At 42.7% G+C, this 25,074-nt stretch overlaps 1 protein-coding gene across 1 annotated transcript in view; it reads left to right on the forward strand.

Moving 5' to 3' along the window:
• The window catches only part of DTWD2 (DTW domain containing 2), a 279,568-nt gene that overhangs the window by 162,360 nt on the left and 92,134 nt on the right, over positions 1–25,074 (forward strand). Inside the window, exon 5 of the mRNA XM_068271669.1 lies at positions 5,338–5,530. Within this exon, the coding sequence (XP_068127770.1) occupies positions 5,338–5,530 (193 nt within the window). The remainder of the gene's footprint in view (positions 1–5,337; positions 5,531–25,074) is intronic.

Raw genomic sequence — 25,074 nt, forward strand, 5'->3', positions numbered from 1 at the left:
AGATCAGCCGGACAGGACATCAATTTGGCACCCTCCGTACTCTTCTCACTTTAGTTGTCCTTTAACCATTTCAGCCCGCGGGGATTTTTCACCTTATGCATCAGAGCAATTTTCACCTCCCATTCATTCGCTAATAACTTTATCACTTCTTAACACAATTTATTGATCTATATCTTGTTTTTTCTGCCACTAATTAGGCTTTCTTTGGGTGGTACATGTTGCTAAGAATTATTTTTTTATAAATGCATTTTAACGGGATTAATAAGAAAAAATGGAAAAAAAAACATTATTTCTCAGTTTTTGTCCATTATAGCTTTAAAATAATCCACGCTACCATAATTAAAACCTATGTATTTTATTTGCCCATTTGTCTCGGTTATGACACCATTTAAATTTTGTCCCTATCACAATGTATGGCGCCAATATTTTATTTGGAAATAAAGGTGCATTTTTTCCGTTTTGCGTCCATCACTATTTACAAGCTTATAATTTAAAAATGTTCATAATATACCCCCTTCAAATGCATATTTAAAAAGTTGAGACCCTTAGGTAACTACTTGGTTTTTTTTTGATTTTTTTAATTGTTATTTTTTTTTTTCCAATAAAAAATTTATTTGGGTAATATTTTGGTGTGGGAAATAAACAGTTAATTTTTAATGTTATCATATGTGTAAATTGTAATGTAAAAAATATGTAGTTTTACTATTTGGCCACAAGATGGCCACCTTGAGTTTTTTTTTTCTCCTTGTGCTTCTCGCTAACCGGAAGCACAAGGAGGACGCGAAAAATTTTATTTGCAGAAAGACTGAAGCCTCTAGTAAGAGCGCTTCAGTTTTTCTGCTGGGGACACGGATCGGTGATTGGGAACCATGTTCCCGTTCACTGATCCCAGGGCTACCGAGAGCGCGCCGAAGCGCGGCACCGCAGCAGAGCAGCCGCCTGGATGTGAGGATCACGTCCAGGCGGCAGAAATGGTTAAACAACTGAAGCGAGAAGGATATGAAGGCTGCCATATTTGTTTCCTTTTAAACAATTCCAAGTTGCCTGGCAGCCTGCTGATCTATTTTGCTGTAGTGGTGTTTGAATCGCACCAGAAACAAGCATGCAGCTAATCTTGTCAGATCTGACAATAATGTCAGAAACACCTGATTTGCAGCATGATTGTTCAGGGTTTATGGCTAAAAGTATTAGAGGCAGAGGATAAGCAGGATGACCAGGTAACTGGTATTGCTTAAAAAGAAAAATACATATGGCAGCCTCCATATCCCAGTGGTCCTTTAAACAGATGTCTCCTAGGACAGTCATCAGTCATTTATCTGTGCCCATTATCCTGAACTGCAGTATACTTTTTTATTAATTGTATGTAAACAGAGCAGCTGATTGTCAAAACATAACATATCCACCATAGCTGTTATGTAGCTTCAATTTGTTACATAGCTTCAGTTTAGGTATTGTAATTGTTATCATTGGTATCTCTGTATCAAACCCTACTCTGCTCATATCTCAACAACATCATTCTGCTTAGTGGTAGGTTACTAAATGTTTGGCTGTCTCATTACCCATTATTCTTAGTGAAACATTTGCCCTCCTGTGGCCTACGTTAGCCTTGAAATAAGCCCAGAATTGTGTGGCGTTCCAGCGCTCTGAATTTACAACACCATCCACTTTGCTGGCATCGTTTGTCGTGCCCTTTCTTTTTGATTTATTTTCAGTCTGCTAAGTAATCTGCCCTTGGTCATTTCTATTTCTGCAAGCCTGAGAAATATTTTCAAAACTGCGTACTGAGCAGACCTTTAAGGCGGAATCATTTTGCAGCTAATGTGTGAACATTTCATGTTCTTTTTTTTTCCCCTGTACCTAAATGATTGCAGGCAGACGCTAAACTGTGAAAGTCCAGGCAGCTCTATTGGACGACATATCTATGCCATTCCTCAGGCAAACTTTCCTTGGTTTAATGGTACACCACTGAAAATGTCATTTTGTTTGTGTCTTAATAAGGCATTACAAGGTGAATGCTGCTGAGACGCCATGCTTTTCCCTACACATGCTGTTTAATTCATGTTTCAGCTCTTTTATATATTACAAAGCTGTAAAACTTTCAGATTCTACACAGTAGTAAAACAGCAATTGCATCTGTTAATACTCTAATATTCAGCTATTCCAAACTGAGATTTATATGGTATGACTGTGTTTGTACTATATTGTAGTTGAAGCACAGATAAAAGGCCATCTATCATGGGAATAAGTTTAGTGCGGAAAAGCAAAAGGCTGTAAGGAAACAGAAAATGCTGCAGGGATTGTTTCCCAGTCTGTGTTATCAGGAACAGAAGTAGAGACCAACTTGTATTTCATTGCAGTGGTAGGTATATTTTTGGTGTTTTGTGATTGCTATGCGCACTGCTGAATGGCACAAGTAGGCTATATCCGCATGGACGGTGGACAGTTGTTTGTCTACCACCTGCTAACTCCTCCTATGCTGAGCGCTTGTAGGCAGCTGCAAACATTTGGCATGGTTGTGAAGTGGCGCCCATCCCATGCATTAACATCTGAGTGGACTGGAGCCGCCTGCTAGATGCTACATGCAATGGCTTTCTACTAAGCAGTAACCAGGGCTGGGTCAAGTCACAGTGGGACCCTGGTGCCCTCCACTCATATTCAGCCCCCACGCCTCATATTCACTACTCCCCCCTCCCACCCCAGCTCTTCCTCCTCAATCCTACTGTGGGTCCTGGGGCCCCTGCACTAGTTTTGTCAGCTTAGCTACTCACCTGTCCTGAATGACACGCTGCTCCAGTCTTTGCACTCTCGTCTTCATCCTCACAGGGGCACCTCTTCTCAGTGACCTATGCTATGATGTAATGATATGTGACGGGTCATGGAAAAGAGGCAACCAGTGGGGATGAAGATGCAGGGCACATACGGAGCAGAGCGCTGGGACAGGTCAGTTGTTATGCTGCCAAAACTTTGCAGGGACCCTGAGGAGCAAAAAAACAGAAGGTGACTCGGGGGGCCCTGGGGAAATTGTCCCCTTTGCCTCTGTCGTAGTACCCGCCCTGGCAGTAACCGGCTCTATGTGACCTACTGACACAGTTGTCATTACAAGTTATGCCATTTGTTTGCATTACAGAGCAAATGTGTAGTGCCCATTCCCTGACAGATGTGAATTGGCCTAAAGAAAGCAATTTCATAACCTGTAGTGTTGTTTCCTCCCAGTAGAGCTGATGACCTTACATCATTACATGGTCCCGAGAAGAGCTTGTTGAATAGACCGCAGCTGCAGAGTTGGGTGCGGGCCGAGGCAACACAGGAGGGCATGGCCACAGAGCTTTAGAAACACTTTGTTTTCTTTTAAATATTGATTGAAGGTTCCTCCCTGCAGCTGTGTGTCACTGGCCGCCACTCTGGCGACAACCTGACACTCTCCAAATTAATAAATAATCATGGTCTTTCATAGGTATAGAAAAAATGCAAACATTAGTTTTATTGAGGGAATTGTACATACTAATCATAGACCAACCAATTAAAATCATTTAAAACTGGCCAGATTGAAGCGCTCATACATCATATCACCGTGCACTCTCCTGCACTCATACACCCCTTCTGGTACCGGTACCCTTTGTCCTAATCTTCATAGAGGGGGATAGAGCTTGTGCGCAGGTAAATATAAATGACTGACAATCTTCAGCTTGCAAGCATATGACAGCAGTGTATACCGGTAATCTAGATCTCACCACACGTGCTTTGTCGCACTAGTTTTCATCCGGTGCCTCTGGATTTCACCACCTGCAGGGTCACCACATTAGGCTAGAATATTGCTTATCACCAGTACTCTTCGGTGGCAGGCTAGTCTGCTTGACCCGCTCCGCAATTGCATTGTCGGGAGTAAATGCCGATCCACCATGTATGCTGCTACAGCTGCCGCCGGTCAGGAGCGCTCATTGGCCACGGGATTTGCACCCGCCCATCGACTCATTGCGCCCGCCCACTTGCGAGCCTCGTCAGGATGTGACAACCTGACACTCGTCTGCTTCCCGCCGGGAGAAACCGCTGACCTATTCATACAAGGTATTTCAGCTTTAGCATTGCTTCTTCCAGTGAACAGTCAGGGTTCATTTCTTTAAGGATTAACTTATTGGATCTTCTTGCAGTCAAAGGGGCTCTCAAAAGTAATCTCCAGAACCACAATTCAAAGGCTTCCTGATGTTCAGCTTAAAGAGACACTGAAGCGAGAATAAATCTCGCTTCAGAGCATATATTCAGCAGGGGCATGTGTGCCCCTGCTAAAACGCCGCTATCCCGCGGCTAAACGGGTGTCCCTTACCTCCCAAATCCCCCCCTGCAAAATCATTGACCAACTTGGTCGTAGATTTTGCTGCTGTTGAGGCAGGGCTAACGGACGCAGCCCTGCCTCTCAGCACCGTCTATCAGTGGTGCATCGCCGCCTCTCTCGCTTCAGACCCTCTTTAACCATTTGAGCCACACGGACATAAGTCTCACGTCTGCTGCTGCTACAGCTGCAGGGACGCAAGACTCACGACCGTGCACTTTGCGAGACTGTGTGTGCAATCGTGCGGGCGGTAACCCGCTATCGTGATGGTCACAGAAACGGGGGATTGGTGGCAGGGGACAGAAGTGAGATGCTTGCGTCAATTTCAAAGTAACACAGCCACACATTACTGTAGTTCCTATTTGCTTACTTAAAGTACACTAATAGAAAACAATGTGTGAGGACATATTGTGGCTAAATAGTAAAATTACACCTACATACATTAGGGACTGACATTTTTTTTTTTAATATATATGTCAAGAGGGTATATTACTGTTAAATTATGTGCTAGTAAGTCGTGATGGATGTAAACTTAAAAAAAAATGCATCTTTATTTCCAAATAAAATATTGTCGCCATATATGTTACTGCGGATATAATTTAAATGTTGCAGTAACCGGGACAAAAGGGGCAAAGAAAATATGCGGCTTTTATCACAGTAAAATTTTTTATTTTGAAACTGCAATTGCCAAAAATGTAGAAATAATGAATTTTTTCCATTTTTTTCTTATGTTTCCCATTAAAATGCATTTAGGGTAAAATAATTATTAGCAAGAAGTACCACCCAAAGAAAGCCTAATTGGTGGCGAAAAAAACAAGGTATAAATCATTTTGTTGTGATAAGTAATGGTAAATTATTGGGGAATGAAATGGAGAAGCGCTGAAATGTGAAAATTCCTCTCATTCATAAGGTGGAAACAACCCGTGGGCTGAAATGGTTAAAGCTGTCGCTAGACTAAATTTTCAGGAGCGCAGAAAATAAACCATTTTCTTGTTTCCTTTTTTGTTCAGATACCCAGAGCTTGCAGCTGTTTGCAGGAATGCCAGTTCTCTTATCCTATATCCCGGAGCTGAAGCAGCTAATTTGGAAGAGCTGTCCCTGGCAGCAGATCGTCAACCGCGCTCCCTCATCATAATAGATGGCACGTGGAGCCAGGCCAAAGATATATTCTACAAAAATTCCCTTTTCCGGCTGCCGAAGCAGGTAAATCAGACTTATCTTCCTATAAAGTTGGTGTGCCTGTGTTCCTAAGATGAAATATCCTTTAAGTTTAATTATAGAGTATCTGTATTCATGATTCATGGACAGTAACAAGACGATGACAGACAGTGCTGCCGCCTGCTTACACCTGCGCCTGACACGGTCATAACTCTGCACCTTCACCGATGATTTTGGAAATATACTTTACGATATGCCCACAAGGCAGCCTCGTAAGTTATGGCAGAGAGGGGCAATGAAACTTAAGCGGTGCTGTAATTTTAAATAATATTTAACCTCTCACCAACTATTTCCAACAAAAGAGGCAAATCAAAGCCTCCTGTTGATCCTCTCGGACGATTGTTCTTCGATGTAGTGATTTATAACTTAATGACCGGGCTGAGGAACGCTTTGTGGTGGACATGAAATTTAAATGCTAGAAATATATTGTTAGTATTCAGTAACTCTTTCTCTTGTGGGGCTCATGGCAAAGAACAGCTGATGACTCTCTTTTACCATTCAACCATTCCTGATGCTGTAACTGTCATCCGCTGTTCCACGAGGACAAAATGTAATTGTTTCTCTTTTATAACCAAATAACGACATAGTGTTTACGTTGCTGTGACAGTAGTTATCTTTGCATCATCATCCATCCATGCGGCGGCTGTCATTTTGTACTGATCCTGTAACCTTTTGTTCCACGCGCTGTCGCTAAATGCTTTGTCCTGAGTCTTAAAGGTAGGTTTTGCAAAGTGGAAGACAGAAAGTAATTCACTCTCGGTAATGATGGAATAATTCACTATGAGAGACTCGCAAAATAAATGTTATAGGACTTATTTATGAAATGGAAAGGATTATTGTCTCGGACTATCTTTTAAACCATACTAACTATTATCTCACCTTGCTTCATACTGACAGTAGTGAGCTGACTCAGGCTGGGATAGTTCTTAGTTCTTAAAGAGGAACTTTAACCAAGGATTGAACGTCGTTACAACCAGTAGCTGATACCCACTTTCCCACAAGAAATCGCTACTTTTCTTGAATAGATTATCAGGGGGGGTCTGTATGGCTGATACTGTGATGAAATCCTCCCACAGTGTGATGTCATGACCATGGTCCTGACTGTCTGCTATCTGTGAACTTCATTGCATTGTGGGAAATAATGGCTTTTTTTCCAGTTGCCAAGCAAGCAATAGCTCCCTCTGTGCATAGAACTCTCAGTAATGAACATTCCATACAAATCATCTGGCAGAACTAAAGATGTCACCACCAGTGATACATTTCAGAATGTAAATCAGGGAGAGGAAATATTTTTACAACGGAGCAACACTGACTAATAAAATCTATAAATGAATATTATAAAAAATAAGCAGTTTTATTAATTATGTTATTCGCACTACAGTTCCTCTTTAAGCTTCATACACGCCAGATGAAACTCAGTCGAGGCGACCAATAGCGACCAACTGTGCCAAAAATCCAACATGTGTACAGCAGACTCTGACCTCCCTTGACTGCTCAGCCAGTGATCCAGCCTGCTGGGTCGCTTCAGCTGAGCTGCAGCCAAAAAGCATTGTACTCCCCACTTACCCTGCCACATGTCACAAACATGCCACTATATCATCCTTCCACCCCCCTGCATAGCACCAGTACACTTGGCTAGCCTACAGCCTAGTGATGCATCTGTCAGCTTCGGCCCTGTAATCCAATGTTGGGTGCTGTTCCCCACCGGACAACATTGATTTTGTGTGTGTACGGGCCTTTAGACCTGTTGATGAATGAGAGCATTTGTGGTTTTTTAGTGTAGCTGTGTGCAACTGCCTCTACTTTTTTTAAAGCATTTTTAATTGTTTTATTACTTTTGGACAGCTCCACCCTCCAGTATTACTGTTTTACACTTCTGTTGGAAAGTTGTCTTTAGTTCTCCGTGGGAACCTACCTTATTATCATGTGCGTGACCAGTGGGGATCCTCACAAAACTCAAGTGGTGGTTGGAATTCCCCCTTACGCCTTATGGCTGGTTTCTTCTTTATTTGCGACCAGAGATGTGTGAGTAATCCTCTTTATCCACAGAATACCCAAGCAGCTCAGGGTGACCCAAAACTACTAGGAAAGTGTAGGGGACTAAAAGAGACCAAAAAGCCCTCCTACTAAAAAGCAATGCTTAGTGTGATTTGCCTTCTTAAAACAGAAGGTATTTGCGATAATTCAGCTTCAGGGGAATGATTGTGGTCTCCCAAGATGCATCACTACTGAATGTGCAAATTATCTCTTTGTGCCCCTGAAGCCAGGCTTACATACAGAACCGCCGGTGTATAGCAAGCCTATAGCTTATAAAATTTACACAGCCATGTCAACCCAACATGCCTCTTTACCTAAAAAAATCTTCTAGTACTCTGGACATATTGCACTATTGGCTCCTGGTATTTGTTCTCTTTGTGTGTTTTTGGTCCTTGGAATCTCCGGGTCCATCTCCCTTCAAGTCATCGCCTGAACTGTTATGCGAGGGATTAATTACAGAGGCGAGAGTCAAATTAGTGGAAGATTAAAGAAAAGGATACTATCTTTTATTGGGCTTCACTGTAAAATACGCACTGGGGTCCATAGCTCTGTAGCTTTGATACTGTCATTGAAAACCCAGGGATGAATTGTGGAATAAAGAAATGTATTTCAGTTCCTGAATTGTTGCACTGAAAGCAAAAAAAGTCAGCTGTGTGTCTAACATAAGACTGGAGTTATTTACAGCTTTATTCTCTCTGATGCTTCCAGTAGCAGGATAGGTGTAAATATTGATGTGCTTACAGCACTTTTTTTTCCCTTTATTGCATTTCAAAATGAAATTGCACTACGGTGTATCATCCCAGACCATTCTGAAGTCTTCATCATGCATTTTTCAGCACATTTCCATTAACAATCTCTCTTTACAGTAATAAAGGAGAAAGTATATTTAATAGAAATGCACTGTTTTCTGGCTGGCTTTGTTCCCTGGTGAAAAAGAGTAATACAATCAGCTCGGTAAGTGGATGCATTTTCTCATGCGTGGCTAAGAAGAACGCCAAGTATTTCAAGGATGCATATTAGGGGAAGCATGTAATTTTTATGTAATGTGATACATTAAGACGTCTCTTAGACTGTTAATATTGAGAATTTTAAGGAACAATAAAATATTCCTGCATTATACAGCAATATAAAAGATTTTCCATGAAAGAAGAAATCCAGACAATCCTTTTATTGTTGCCTGTATATATTTATCAATATTAGTTTTAAGCTTTATTATATTTCTTGCCTTTCTTTAACTAAATGTTATGATGGTAAAGTAATAAGAGAGGGCCCAAATCGTGAAGATTCCCTTCCAGGACTCAACCCACAAAGGATGTTATATCAAAAACTTGTATTTATTCCATTCTTACAGATATACATCGCTACACATCGCTCACACTACCCCCTGGGCAGCAGCTCTTCTAGGTTTTGGTGTAGGTTGCCTTTTCAGACATTCAGCCCTGACTACACCACTCTTATTACATCTGCTTCTCCATTCTCTCCCCCCCCCCCTCCCTCCAAAGGGAAAAACAAAAACTTACTACCGCTACACTACATGCGAACATTTCAAAGGTAACTCTGTTACCTTCATGTAATTACTGCTCATCCCTCCCTCTTATTGGTCATCATCGTCCCCATGCTACCCTACATGTAGTTAGTACTATGGACCCTCTCTTATGCTATGGAGCACTTGATAAAGGGTCTATGCCCGAAACGTTGTGCTGTTTGTTATGCTGTATATACAGTGATGTGAAAAACTATTTGCCCCCTTCCTGATTTCTTATTCTTTTGCATGTTTGTCACACTTAAATGTTTCTGCTCATCAAAAACCGTTAACTATTAGTCAAAGATAACATAATAGAACACAAAATGCAGTTTTAAATGATGGTTTTTATTATTTAGTGAGAAAAAAAAACTCTAAAACTACATGGCCCTGTGTGAAAACGTAAAAGGGGCTTTCAAGTGGACCTGAACTCTTGCACAGGACAGAAGGAAAACATTGCAAATGAACCCTGTATGTATTTAGAGAGTTTAGCCTGTTTAATTCCCCCTTATTTGTGTCTAATAACAAGTTGTAATTTGATTTCCCCCCTGTGTCACATGACTGCGACGGCAGATAAGATGGGCCTACCCACTATGGCAAGAGGGACTTTTCTTAGTAATCCCCACCAATAACCAATTTAGTCACGATATCTATTTTATTTTAGCATATTGAAAATTTTAAGGGAAAAGGAACAGAGAGGGTTAATTGTGCCTCTTGAATATAGTATAAAATTAACATTGCTTCTTTTATTTATCTGGTTTGCAGCTATATATAGCTGTATATTGGTATGTAACCCTGCCCTACTATAACAGAATTCTTCTGCCAGATCATTCTGGGAGTCTAAGTGGTTTTACTTCTGACTTTGGAACTCACAGTAATAAAACCTTTTGTAATGATGCACCTACCAGCAGTAAGGACCCTTTCGGCAAATCGCTGCAGTGCTACCGCAGCCTAATGGAAATCTATGGGGGAGTTCATACTCCCACTTTGCGATACACTGCGCTGGAATTGCCCCATGTAACACGCTTCAATACCTACGTTACCGTGCGGCTCCTGTGACGATCTATTTCGGACCTGAAGTCATGTAAGTCTAGAGTAACGTGTGCACCTTTAAAAAACCCGCCACAATTACCTGCGTTGTTCATGCGCGGAAGCGTATTGTAGAAATACGTTTCCATGCACATCATCGATTGCTGAACAGGATGTGAGCATCACTTCCTGCTAGGCAGGTTGCTATGTGGGGAATACCACATAGTACCGCAGTATTCCCCGAAGGTCTGTTTCAATATGCAGTGTGAAGCCGGCCAAAAGATGTTGCCATCTGAGATAAATTTAGGAATGTAAATCGGGGAGAGGAAAGATTTTACAATGGGTAAACAATGATTTCATAATTAATTCATTCATTTAATATTGTAAAATTTACCGTAAGCAGTTTTATTCAGTAATGTTCCTCCCCAAGCAATACGTTATTGTTTTAATCATTTGGGCTTTGTTGATTATAAGTTGGTAAGTGAACTGTTTACTTTAAGCAGTTTAAGCTTAAAAAATGGAAATAAAGATTATGTGAACCTAAGGAGATCAATGTTTCTCAAACCTGCTTTTATATCCCGCTTGCAGTTCACATATTGTATGGCAATGCTAAATCCTGTAGCTGAAATGCTATTGACTCCTGCAAAATCCTTACTGTTGGTAAGACTTTAAGACACGTTATGGATTGATTTTTCCAGTCCTATCTTACCATGACTTTGGACCACTTGTTGGCCGGTAGCTTGCTGAATTTTGCTTTAGAAAGACAGAAGTCCTATTGCCTAAAGGGAAAATGAAACTCAGGAAAGTTTTCTGTTAGCCTTCCCATGACTTTATGACTTTTTATTCCAGCATTTACTTCTTTAACATTCTGTTAACCTTTAGATTACATTCACTTCATTCACTTAATTCAGCTGAAAAAGCTCAACTCTATCAATGATGTTTGGAATCTGATGAACTAATGTCAGTGAACATAAGTGGGCTGTAGTTATCTTATTATGTGCTTATGTGCGCTGTTAGTTTTGTTTACTGCACAGGGCAGCTAGAAAATCATGAGATAATTGCAGTTTCACTGCACAACATATTTTCTGTTTTTTTCTTCTTAAACTCCCACTTTTTTGTATTTTGAATGTTTATAATGTAACCCCTTCTGAACTGACAAGGAACCCTGTTCCATGCCCCCCCAAAAAAAACATTTATTTCACATTTAGAAACAAAGAAAGACAGGCTATTTGATTATTATTATTTTATACCTTGTTAGACATTTGCTTAATAGTTCAAATGTACCTGAGATAAAAAAATAAAAAACAATAAATAAATAACTTTCTCCAGCCCCCTTCCGACTAATCTGTCCCTCGCCACCTTCTGCTGCCTAGATCCTCCGGAAGATGCCACGTTCTCTTTCCAAGTAGGGGCTGTTGCGCTCCTGCGGCTAAAAGCATTCTGTGCCTGCCCAGTAGTACTGTGCAGGCGCAGAATGCTCCCAGCAACGGGGCGTGGCCAGGAGCAAAGATAACTGGGCATCTACCATAGGGTCTAGGTGGTGACGGAGGATGGCAAGGTACTTATTATCCTGAAGGGGGCTGGAGGAAGTCACAGGTATTTGTTTATCTCAGGTTTACTTTAAACGTAAAATTAATCTTTTAATGACCCCCGGTTGGCAACAAGTCCTGTGGAGTGTTTTGCTGGAGATCACGCACGCCATTGCACGCACATCTCCGCTTCAATAACGGAGCTCTGCTCCGTCATCAGCCTCCCAGCGGCTAGGATCGCTGCTAGGAGACTGCACTGCGATCTAAGGCAGCGCTGTACTGGGGACAGCCGTGTCCCCTCTGGAGGCACAGGAACAATCGGCTGCCATAGGCTGATGCCTATGACAAGGCTGCGCATCCCTAAACACATGTTGCAGTTGAATAGTTAATCGCACAGGCAAACACCGCCTCTGCCAGACTGAAAAATGCATGCCCTGCATCCAAGACAAGTGCTAACATTTATTAAACTAGGAGGAACTTTAGCTTCCAATATGGTTTGCATGCAAAGTATATTATACTGGACACTTGCGCCACAGTGAGGCATACCTCCGGGCAAGTGACCTAACCTAAATTTAATACCTTGGGAGCAGCAAAGCAAAAAAAAATGTGTAACTTACATTTGGTTGAACAGCGAGGAGAACGCCAGCGCATAATACTAAGTCTGCATCTGAAATGACCACCAGCTCAGTGTGAAGCACCTAAATAACTTTTCTGCACACTTCACATTCAATTCAGATGCAAATCATATGCAAATCTGCTACTACTTATCATGCAAACAGGAAACTCAGGAGGAGGGGCTGGGAGCAGCTAACCTGACAGTTACATGGTTACAAAGTTAAAGGGAAGGTTCAGGAATGCTACAAAAAAAAATAAAAATCCACATCCACTTACCTGGGGCTTTCTCCAGCCCGTGGCAGGCAGGAGGTGCCCTCTGCGCCGCTCCGCAAGCTCCCGGTGGTCTCCGGTGGCCGACCCGACTTGGCCAGGCCGGCGGCCAGGTCGGTCCTCTTCTGCGCTCCTTGTGCGTTTCACGCCGGCGTGCTGACGTCATTGGAAGTCCTCCGGGCTGTACAGTTCTGAGCCTGCGCAGTACAGCCCGGAGGACGTCCGATGACGTCAGCGCGCCGGCGTGAAACGCACAATGGAGCGCAGAAGAAGCCCGACCTGGCCACCGGCCTGGCCAGGTCGGGTCGGCCACCGGAGACCACCGGGAGCCTGCGGAGCGGTGCCGAGGGCATCTCCTGCCTGCCACGGGCTGGAGGAAGCCCCAGGTAAGTGGATGTGGATTTTTTTTTTTTGTAGCGTCCCTGAACCTTCCCTTTAAAGAGGAACTGTAACGACAAAACGTCCCCTGGGGGGTACTCACCTCGGGTGGGGGAAGCCTCCGGATCCTAATGAGGCTTCCCATCTGTCAGGGGTCTCGCTGCAGCCCTCCGTGCAGCGGTGACGTAATATTTACCTTCCTGGCTCCTGCGCAGGCGCTCTGACGGCTGTCGGCTCCGAAGTAGGCGGAAATACCCGATCGCCGTCGGGTCTGCTCTACTGCGCAGGCGCAAGTTTCCGGCGCCTGCGCAGTAGAGCGGACTCGACGGAGATCGGGTATTTCCGTCTATTTCCGTGCCGAAAGCCGCCACAGCGCCCCCGCTGGAGCTAGCAAAGGTAAATATTGAAGCTACAGTCGGCTCTGTCGCCGGCTGTTTCGGAAGGCTGCAGCGAGACCCCAGTGGGACAGAGGACGGCGTGGGAAGCCTCATTAGGATCCGGAGGCTTCCCCCACCCGAGGTGAGTACCCCCCAGGGGAGGTTTTTGTTGTTACAGAGTCTCTTTAAGGAAAGGTGGGGGGAAAGGCTGCGCATCCCTAAACACATGTTGCAATTGAATGGTTAATCGCACAGGCATACACTGCCTCTGCCAGACTAAAAAATGCATGCCCTGCATCCAAGACAAGTGCTAACATTCAACCAATGTAAGTTACACATTTTTTTTGTTTAGCTGCTCCCAAGGTTTTAAATTTAGGTTAGGTCACTTGCCCGGAGGTATGCCTCACCGTGGCGCAAGTGTCTAGTATAATATACTTTGCATGCAAACCATATTGGAAGCTAAAGTTCCTCCTAGTTTAATAAATGTTAGCACTTGTCTTGGATGCAGGGCATGCATTTTTCAGTCTGGCAGAGGCGGTGTATGCCTATGTGATTAACCATTCAATTGCAACATGTGTTTAGGGATGCACAGCCTTTCCCCCCACCCTCCTTAACTTTGTAAGCATGTAACTGTCAGGTTAGCTGCTCTCAGCCCCTCCTCCTGAGTTTCCTGTTTGCATCATAAGTAGTAGCAGATTTGCATATGATTTGCATCTGAATTGAATGCGAAGTGTGCAGAAAGTCTATATAGGTGCTGCACACTGAGCTGGTGGTCATTTCAGATGCAGCCTTAGTGGTATGCGCTGGCGTTCTCCTCGCTGATGCCTATGACAGCTGATCGCTGTCATTTGCTTGCGGGAAGAGGAAGGGCGGGGTTATTCTAAAATAATTGTTAAAAAATAGACACATTTATTGTAAAAAATAAATAAATAAATAAACTTACCGGCAGGGATCAGACACCACCAACAGAAAGCTCTGTTGTTAGGCAGAAAAGGGAGCGGAGGAGGAATCACTTGTGTGCTGCTGAGTTGTATGGCCCTGCAGCAAGCCCTTAAAAGCTGCAGAGGCCTAAATTGCAAAAAATAGCCTGGCCACTAAGGGTGTGAAAGCCTATAGTCCTGAAGAGGTTAAATTACCTAAAATATCTTATACTTTAAGCTTCCTTCAGACTGGAATCCTGTATGCTGACAAGATGTTAGAGCAGCCAGCTGTATTCATGCAACATAAAAAGGGTATACAAAGATTTTTTTGCAAACATAAATACAAGATGCCTTAACTACTTGCTGCACAGCGTGCTGTATACAGTGGGATGCGAAAGTTTGGGCAACGTTAATGTCATGATTTTCCTGTATAAATCGTTAGTTGTTACGATAAAAAATATCAGTTAAATATATCATATAGGAGACACACACACAGTGATATTTGAGAAGTTAAAATGACGTTTATTGCATTTACAGAAAGTGTGCAATATTTGTTTAAATAAAATTAGGCAGGTGCATACATTTGGGCACTGTTGTCATTTGATTAATTCAAAAACCTTTAGAACTAATTATTGGAACTCAAATTGACTTGGTAAGCTCAGTGACCCTACCTACATACACAGATGAATCCAATTATAAGAAAGAATATTTAACCTTCCTGGCGGTAAGCCACGCAGGATGTTTTCTCCGGCCCTGCTCGGCCGATTTTCTTAATTTTTTGCTGGACGCAGTTAGCACTTTGCTAGCTGCGCCAGCACACCGATTGCCGGCGCCCGATCGCCGCTATCCGTTGCGGCGCACGCCCCCCCCCAGACCCCGTGCGCTGCCTGGCCAGTCAGTGCCAGGCAGCGCCGAGGGGTGGATCGGGACTCCCAATGACGTCACGACGTCGGTGACGTCATCCCGCCCCGTCGCCATGGTGACGGGGGAAGCCCTCCAGGAAATCCCGTTCTTTGAACGGGATTTCCTGATCGGAGATCGCCGAAGGCGATCGAAGCGGGCGGGGGGATGCCGCTGAGCAGCGGCTATCATGTACCGAGCACTGGGCTCGCTACATGATTTTAAAAAAACAAGAACAAAACCTGCCGCGCTGCCTCCTGGCGGAATTTTTCATACCGCCAGGAGGGTTAAGGGCGTCAATTGTAAGTTTCCCTCCTCTTTTAGATTTCTCTGAAGAGTAGCAACATGGGGCTCTCAAAACAACTCTCAAATGACCTAAAGACAAAGATTGTTCACCATCATGGTTTAGGGGAAGGATACAGAAAGCTGTCTCAGAGATTTCAGCTGTCTGTTTCCACAGTTAGGAACATATTTAGGAAATGGAAGACCACAGGCTCAGTTCAAGTTAAGGCTCGAAGTGGCAGACCAAGAAAAATCTCGGATAAACAGAAGCGACGAATGGTGAGAACAGTCAGTCAACCCACAGACCAGCACCAAAGACCTACAACATCATCTTGCTGCAGATGGAGTCACTGTGCATCGTTCAACCATTTGGCACACTTTACACAAAGAGATGCTGTATGCAGAGGAAGCCTTTCCTTCGCCCACAGCATGAACAGATGCTAAAACACATTTGGACAAGCCAGCTTAATTTTGGAATAAGGTGCTGTGGACTTCTGAAACTAAAATTGAGTAATTTGGGCATAACAAGGGGCATTATGCCTGGAGGAAAAACACAGCATTTTAAGAAAAACACCTGCTGCCTACAGTAAAATATGGTGGTGGTTCCATCATGCTGTGGGGCTGTGTGGCCAGTGCAGGGACTGGGAATCTTGTCAAGGTTGAGAGACGCATGGATTCCACTCAGTATCAGCAGATTCTGGAGGCTGATGTCCAGGAATCAGTGACAAAGCTAAAGCTGTGCCGGGGCTGGATCTTTCAACAAGACAATGGCCCTAAAAACTGCTCAAATCCACTAAGGCATTCATGCAGAGGAACAAGTACAACATTCTGAAATGGCCATCTCAGTCCCCAGAACTGTATATAATTGAAAATCTGTGGTGTGAGTTAAAGAGTGCTGGCCATGCTCGGAAGCCATCAAACCTGAATGAACTAGAGATGTTTTGTAAAGAGGAATGGTCCAAAATACCTTCAACCAGAATCCAGACTCTCATTGGGACCTACAGGAAGCATTCAGAGGCTGTAATTTCTGCAAAAGGAGGATCTAGTAAATATTGATTTTATTTATTTTTTGTGGTGCTCAAATTTATGCACCTGCCTAATTTTGTTTAAACAATTATTGCACACTTTCTGTAAATCCAATACACTTCATTTCACTGTGTGTGTCTCCCATATGATATAGTTAACTGACATTTTTTATCGTAACAACCAACAATTTATACAGGAAAATCATGACGATTAACTACATTGCCCAAACTTTCGCATCCCGCTTTATCTACGCCCTGGAAAACTTCATCTGAAGTCCCAGGGATGTAGATATTAGTCTATTTTCGCCGTATGCGCCAGTGCTTGCTCCAGCACACTTTCTTACTGCTGATCATTAGAGGGGAGATCAATTTTAGTCACCGTGCCAATGATCGCTGGCATCATTGAGATGCCTGTGGTCATTGTAATTACGGAAGTAACACATCCACACATTGCTTCCAGTTAGCCCACAAGAAAGTAATGCGCAAGGACATCTTGTGGCCAAATAGTAAAATTACACCTACATACATTTTTTTTTTAAATAAAACCTACATTTGTATTTAAAATGAACCCCTTACCTCTCACACTCTCCCATAGTTACCAAAAGAAATGTTTGCATAATAATAAAAAAAAGAATACAAAAAATATATAGTTACCTTAGGGACTGAACTTTTTTAATATGTATGTCAAGAGGGTATATTACTGTAATTTTTTTTTTTAAATATGGGCTTTTAATTAGTGATGGTAGCATAACAAAAAAAAAAATCCACTTTTATTTTAAAACTATAATGGCCGAAAACTGAGAAATAATTTTTTTCTCCCATTAAAATGCATTTAGAATAAAATAATTCTTAGCATAATGTACCACCCAAAGAAAGCCTAAATTTTGGCATAAAATACAAAATATAGAATATTTTGTTAAATAAGTAGTGATTAATTTATTGGTGAATGAAAGGGAGGAGTGCTAAAAAGTGAAAATTGCTCTGGTCCTTAAAGAGAACCCGAGGTGTGTTTAAAGAATGTTATCTGCATACAGAGGCTGGATCTGCCTATACAGCCCAGCCTCTGTTGCTATCCCAAACCCCCCTAAGGTCCCCCTGCACTCTGCAATCCCTCATAAATCACAGCCGTGCTGTGAGGCTGTGTTTACATCTGTTGTGTCAGTCTCAGCTGCTCCCCCGCCTCCTGCATAGCTCCGGTCCCTGCCCCCGTCCCTTCCCTCCAATCAGCAGGGAGGGAAGGGATGCAGTCGGGGACTGGAGTTCTGCAGGAGGCGTGGAGAGCAGCAGACTGACACTATAGAGATAAACACAGCCAGCTCTGACAAGCTGTTTGTCAGCAGCGTGGCTGTGATTTATGAGGGATTGCAGAGTGCAGGGGGACCTTAGTGGGGTTTGGGATAGCAACAGAGGCTGGGCTGTATAGGCAGATCCAGCCTCTGTATGCAAATAATATTCTTCAAACACACCTCGGGTTCTCTTTAATGGGGAAAACCCATCAGTGGTCAACTAGTTAATTGAAACAGAACATCCAAATAGGATCTTAAGAGGATGTTTGCTGATTTATGACAAATATATAAAACCATTTGTTTACTCAAAAGTTAACTACAAAAGAATGGATGCAATTTGTCTAGGCAGACGAAGAATTATGGCATTATGAATTATGGCATCACTCAAATGCCTCTTTTGCCCCAGTCAAATGCTCTGTTTGAAGTTGAACTAGGTGCCTAAATTCATGTTATTGCTGCCATGTGAAGAAAAAATAATTGCCTTCCCCAAAATTGTCCTTGGACTATGGCTTGTGTTCCTTAGGGACAGTCAATGACTAGACTATGTATTCAGTAAATTGTTGCGGAAGATATCAACAAAATAAACAGTAAATTCTAAAGTAAAAATAAATAAACCTTATCGTAGAAGAATTCTTCTACACCTCATGTTTTAGGTCATCATTATGTAGACATATTTAAAATTCAAGAATTTACAAACTTTTTTAGTTAGTAGCTGTAGTTAAGCTTTGTTTCCAGCAGTGAAACTAATATGCATTTCCCTAATATCCATACTGAACACATGTCCACCTGGCAACTTTCTATATTTTACAACATAAGCAGCTACTGCTGCTTATTAATATTGATGTAATACCAGTAGTTTCACCTTAAGCTCATAGATAAGAAGGTACACATCACAGTAGCCTTGAAAAGTGTGATTGCATTCTGTTAGCTTTATGTTTTAGGTCATTTTTATCTGTTACACCTTATATATTTTATAACTGATATGTGAGCTTAGAGATGGGGAATAACATTTACAGTACTGGCAGCAGTGCAAGTTCTTATCCTTTTTTGACAGGTTAAGTTATCTGTATTTCTTCTGCCTAAAGGAGCATTTGAGCTTTTAATGGGAAGAAGGTAGCCATGGGAGTTTCTACACATCATTTAGTGGATACAAAGCAATTATAGGTCCCTATACCTAAAAAGATTGGGCAAATCTGTAGAGTTGCTTCAAACTACGTGTTTCCTTATTCTGATCCACAACAAACATATGCATACAAACTGTTTCATAGAACAGTAGGCAAAGTCTGAATGTAAAATTTTAAAGTAAAGACCTGAACTCTTGCATAGTGCAGCAGGGCGCTATTGCGGACAGGACCACGTAGAAGCAGACGTGCAGCTGGGCCTGTTGCCGAAAACATGAAGTAGCTGGCTGCGGTGGACAGGAGGATTCGATCGTGACTGCGAAGGCACAGGATGGCTGCAGAAGGCTGGTAGAAGCCCCACGTGAGTGTCACTTTAAAGTGGCTCTGAGACAGAATAAAGGAAAGAGTCGATACTTACCTGGGGTTTCCTCAAGCCCCATGAACTCTGTTGCCTCCTTCGCCAATGGGGGCACGTGTGGCTGGGCTGCACATGTGCAGGTTGGCCCAACTGGCGCGACTGAAGTCCTTTTACCAAGGCTATTACAGAAGAATGAAGCCACCGAGGAGGACGGCGAGGGAGGCAACTTAGAGCTGGAGGGAACTCCAGATATGTATTGATTCTTTTCTTTATTCTATCTCAGGTACACTTAAAATACATTTGCATTGAAAATTTAAAATTTGCATAATTCTGCATTAACTTGGAATGACTTGCATCTTATTGATCCTCCCTAACACCAAGAATGTTCAATGTTGTTCAGGCAAAAGTAAAGCACTGTTCACCAATGATATTTTTTGACTATCATGTCATTGTATGCAGTATTTCAGAGATGGTGGTCACTTTATAAGATATTGAGTTTTATGGCCCTTCTCAGTAAGGGATAGGATAGATGGAACCCAATTGGCTTCAGAAAGGCAACACATTACATCTCAGAAGCAAAAAATAACCTTTTAAAAGTTCATATTAAAGCTGTTTGACCACAGGGCAACCTATAGCGTAATGGGTGGACAGGAGGGATGCCTATGGGGTGTGGTCATTGGTTAGGTTCTTGACTATAAGCTTCCAGGCTCAGATCATGACGGACAGGCTGTAGGAGAGTATTTCAGAGAGGTGATACTCCTGAGAAGTCCTGGATACAAGAGCGAGAGCAGGTGACTAAGCTAGAGGACAATAGGGTCTCTTGGGAGAAGCAAACATTCTGCGTGGGATGGTATCTGGACTGAACATTATTGAGGAAATGTTAGGAGGTGACAAATTATGCAAAGCTTTGTATGATAAGTTGTAAAGTTTATACCTTATGTTACATAGTTACATAGTTATTTTGGCTGAAAAAAGACATACGTCCATCGAGTGTGCTGTGCTGCAAGAAGTATATTGGATGTGGATTGCGTCCTCCTTCTCACCTCCCCCCCCCCTCATTTGCTTCAAACCGTGGAGAAAACTCCCATGGGTCGCAATCCTTGCCTCGGAAGCAGTAGTCTGCAGTAGCAGCCACACCTGCGGAGTTCGCATGAACTGAGTAGTTCGCAGAACTGTTCAGGGGCACACGCAGCCATGCAAACTATGCTGGCACTGAGGCTATTGCAAACTACTGCTTTCGGGGCAAGGTTGGCTACCCAGGGAAGGGTTGGGGCTCGGTCTGGACAGTTTTGGCCACAGTTGGAAGTAATTGGGGAGAAAGGATAATGCAGTCCGTATCCCACATACTTTTTGCAGCACACTTTTATTCAACACCGTCACCTTGGTCATCCTTAAAATTGGATCCTTTGGGTAACAGGTAGCCAATAGAGCGATTCACAGAGAGAAGCTTCATAAAACTAGTAGGAGGAGAGTTGGGCGACAGAGTTCAGTAGGGACTGGAGAGTAGACTGACGCTACTGCTGAACATCACAGCCATTTAAAGACAAATATGTGGTTACATATTCAAGAGAAACTCCAGCCATAACATCAGTCATGCCACTACATGGTTAGCTAAATTCTTGTTTTGTTGCAAGGATTTGTTTTTTTCAGACTCTTTAAAGTGAATCTCCAGCCATAAAATAAAAATCCATCAGCGCTGCTGCAAAGAAAAGTTTTTATTTACCTGCGGAGTCTTGTCCCACGAAGCTGTCCCGAAGACCCTGCACTACTGCACTTCTGTTGCTTGGCCCCACCTCCTTTCTCTCTTCCAAGAAAAACTGCCAAGCTATTTACTGCAGTAAATAGCGGTTTTTCTCCGAGGAGAGAGGGGAGGCGTGGCCAGGCACCAGAAGTAGATTGATGCGGGGTCTTCGGGATGGTTTCGTGGGATGAGACTCTGCAGGTAAATATAACTCTTCTTTGCAGCAGCGCTGATGGATTTTTATTTTATGGCTGGAGATTCACTTTAAAGAGTCTGAAAAAAACAAATCCTTGCAACAAAACAAGAATTTAGCTAACCATGTAGTGGCATGACTGATGTTATGGCTGGAGTTTCTCTTGAATATGTAACCACATATTTGTCTTTAAATGGCTGTGATGTTCAGCAGTAGTGTCAGTCTACTCTCCAGTCCCTACTGAACTCTGTCGCCCAACTCTCCTCCTACTAGTTTTATGAAGCTTCTCTCTGTGAATCGCTCTATTGGCTACCTGTTACCCAAAGGATCCAATTTTAAGGATGACCAAGGTGACGGTGTTGAATAAAAGTGTGCTGCAAAAAGTATGTGGGATACGCCGATTTTATTTCCGATTTTTAATCGTTACTGCATGCTGCGTTTTTTTCTGCGTTTTTCTGTTGATAGCATTCAGGGAAAATCGGATTTGAAAAGCGGAATCGGAATCACAAATCAGGTTTGTAGTGTGCAGGGAGCCTTATGGTTTAATGCAGACTCCTAAAGGGACCATATCTCAGAGCCTGACCCTGAATCTTTAATGAAATTGCTTTTATTTCTGCTGCATGCGCAGATCTACTTGCAATAGTCAAATATTTACTTTCTTCTTTAAACCTTAATATAGATTTATACAACCTTACAGCATAAAAAGCTTTTTGATGGCATGCAGTATATATTAATAATATGTAATTTTCAAAATGGAGAGGCATTTTAAAGTCATTCTGTGAACAATAAGATATTATTTATGCCTTTTTATGTTCCAGACATTGTTTCTTTTAAGCATTTTATTGCATTGAGGCTTTTATAATTTACTAGATATGAGCACTGATGAATACTTAACATACATTTGCAGTCCCTTGTCATCCAGATATTTATTTTGATGCTAATAACTTTTACAAATGTTTCCCAAAAGTGTTTTAAATTTTGTACCTGCAATATGCAATTTACCAAAAAAATCTCTTTGGATGTTTTAGCTTTTATTTTTTAAGAGCTTGGTAGCTTGATTGAATATCAGAACCCATTTGGTCCTTTTAATAGACAGATCTATTGGCTAAAATAATCAATAAACAAACCAAAGCATAGGTTTCAGTCAATCATTAACCTTTGTGGTACTTTGTGTCAGACAGTAAGGCGCAGAAATCGCATTACACAGCTTGCTGTATCCTCTATATGGTAGTTAAATAATTACATTCACAATTAGTTCCTCCTTATTATGGTTTGCTTGACTTTTAGTTGTTCTTTGGTGTCAAATGGTAAATGACCATTGTAATACTCTGCAATTTGAAACTGCCTGTGAAGTATAGTGCCTAGTCAAAATATTGGTTGTTAACCAGATTGCTTACAATTAACCTGTAGTTCATTTTATATAAACTTAGTAGACATTACTTACCTTTTGGCGGCTTATCCCTAGCTTCCTGGGGGCCTGCAGCTGCAGTAGTTTGAAATTCCCGCAGCAGTGCTGCTCATTCTCAGCTGCCGCAATACATGTTGGGTGCTCACATCCAGGAACTAAATCTCCCAGCATGCATTGCGGTGGTTGGGGACACTGGTGGGGCAAACTGCAGCACCTGTGGGTCTCCCTGTAGAAAATGGAGGAATGCATAACAATGGGGGGCTAGGGAGCATCCCCCCCAAAGGTAAGACATTTTTGTAATCCTTCCCTTCCCCCCGGCACATTCTATTTATGTGTTTTGCTTAGAGGGAGATCCGCATTTTACATTTTTCATTAGAGGTGCTTGGTTGCCTTTAAGCCCTGTATACATGCTATACTGTACATGCTAGATGGTTCCTGGCCAGGGCAGGTGGTGGCCATAACCTTTGTTGAGAATGAAGTGTGTACAGCCTAACCCGCCTCAAATTCCCCCCCTTCCCCGGTGTCTTGGAAACATATCAGCCTGGCAGATCATCTTGGCTAAATGCTGGCCGGGGGCATGGTTCTCCTCACGCACCTGTGCTGCTATGTCATTCACAATTCAAGTGGCCCTCCTCTCCCCTACATAGCCACAGAATGCACTGCCAGCCTGGGGTGACAATCTCTATACATATATACAAGGCTTTAGTTGCAGGGAATCCAAGACACCCTCTGCACATACCAAGCCCCTCCTTCCCCTTACTTACAAAGAGTTTGATGCATGAAGTAGCATTCAATCCACTGCACACACACAGCGTGGGCTAATATTAGCGAGCGTGCGCACACGGCGTAGCATGCCCTCCTAACTGCCTCGGGATGCTCTTGTAGCGCAACCACGGTACTCCGCTACAAGCGCATCATGCAGCAGTTAGGAGTGCACTCCACACCGACAGGACTGTGCGCTGTGTGCATATACTAATAGTAACCCAGCTGTGTGTGCGCGGTATATTTAACACTACTTCATGCATTAAGCTCTATATCATGTATAGGTCTACATTCACTCTAACTGGGGAAATCTGGAGATCACTATAAACCTGTTTGCAAGAGTTGTCTACACTGGCAGAGTGACAGGACCTTTGGCTGATATTAGCTACTCACAAATGTCACCCTTACAAACTCCAGCTACTGCAGCATCTCATTGAGGATGACCCAGATCGGCGCAATGAAGTAGTTGCAGAATGGGCAAAACAAAAATTGGAACAGGACCCTCCGTTTACGCAGAAGATTTTGTTCAGTGATGAGGCAACATTTTATGTGAATGGTGAAGCTAACAAACAAAACCACCGCTATTGGTCTGACACTAACCCACATTGAATAGATCCCTCCAAGACTGTTGGAACAAAAAAATTGATGGTATGGTGTGGTATATGGGGTACAAAGATAGTGGGTCTATTCTTCATCAATGTAAAACCTGAAGGCCACTGGATATGCCAAATTGCTACATGAGGATGTGTTTCCCTCTTTATGTACTGAAGCTGGCATGTTCCCTGCGTTTTTCCACCAAGATAGTGCACCACCACATCATGGGTGTCAGGTCCAAGCATTATTATTAGAACAGTTTCCTGGAAAGTGGATTGGTCATCGTGGGCCAGTTGAATGGCCCCCAAGGTCTCCCGATCTGACCCCCTTAGACTTTTATCTTTGGGGGGGGTGGGGGTAATCTGGAGGAAGTTGTCTATGCTGTGAAGATACGAGATGTGCAGCACCTGAAACTACAGATACTGGAAGCCTGTGCTAGCATTTCTCCTGCGGTGTTGCTATCAGTGTGTGAAGAGTGGGAGAACAGGGTCGCATTGACAATCCAACACAATGGGCACCACATTGAATACATTTTATAAGTGGTCAGAAACTAGTAAATAACTCATGAAAGAATAAAGTTATGTTAAAACCAAGCGCACCATTTTTTTTCTTGTGAAATTCCCAATACGTTTGATGTGTCACAGGACCCTCTTCCTATTAAAAAACAAAAGTTGGATTCAAAATGGCCAACTTCAAAATGGCCACCATGGTCACCACCCATCTTAAAAAAGTTTTCCCTGTCACATATACTAATGTGCCACAAACAGGAAGTTAATATCAACAATCATTCACATTTTATTAAAGAGACTCCGTAACAAAAATTGCATCCTGTTTTTTATCATTCTACAAGTTCCAAAAGCTATTCTAATGTGTTCTGGCTTATTGCAGCACGTTCTACTATCACCATCTCTGTAATAAATCAACTTATCTCTCTCTTGTCAGACTTGTCAGCCTGTGTCTGGAAGGCTGCCAAGTTCTTCAGTGTTGTGGTTCTGTGATGCGTCGCCCCCCTCCCGGCCCCTCTCTGCACACTGCCTGTGTATTATTTAGATTAGAGCAGCTTCTCTCTTCTCTTTTACAAGCTGGATAAATCCTCCTGTGAGCTGGCTGGGCTTTCACATACTGAGGAATTACATACAGGCAGAGCTGTCTGCACTCCGCAGGAAGAAACAGCCTGACAAT

This window comes from Hyperolius riggenbachi, chromosome 1 (genome assembly GCF_040937935.1).
Source record: "Hyperolius riggenbachi isolate aHypRig1 chromosome 1, aHypRig1.pri, whole genome shotgun sequence".
NCBI classification, from domain to species: Eukaryota; Metazoa; Chordata; class Amphibia; order Anura; family Hyperoliidae; genus Hyperolius; species Hyperolius riggenbachi.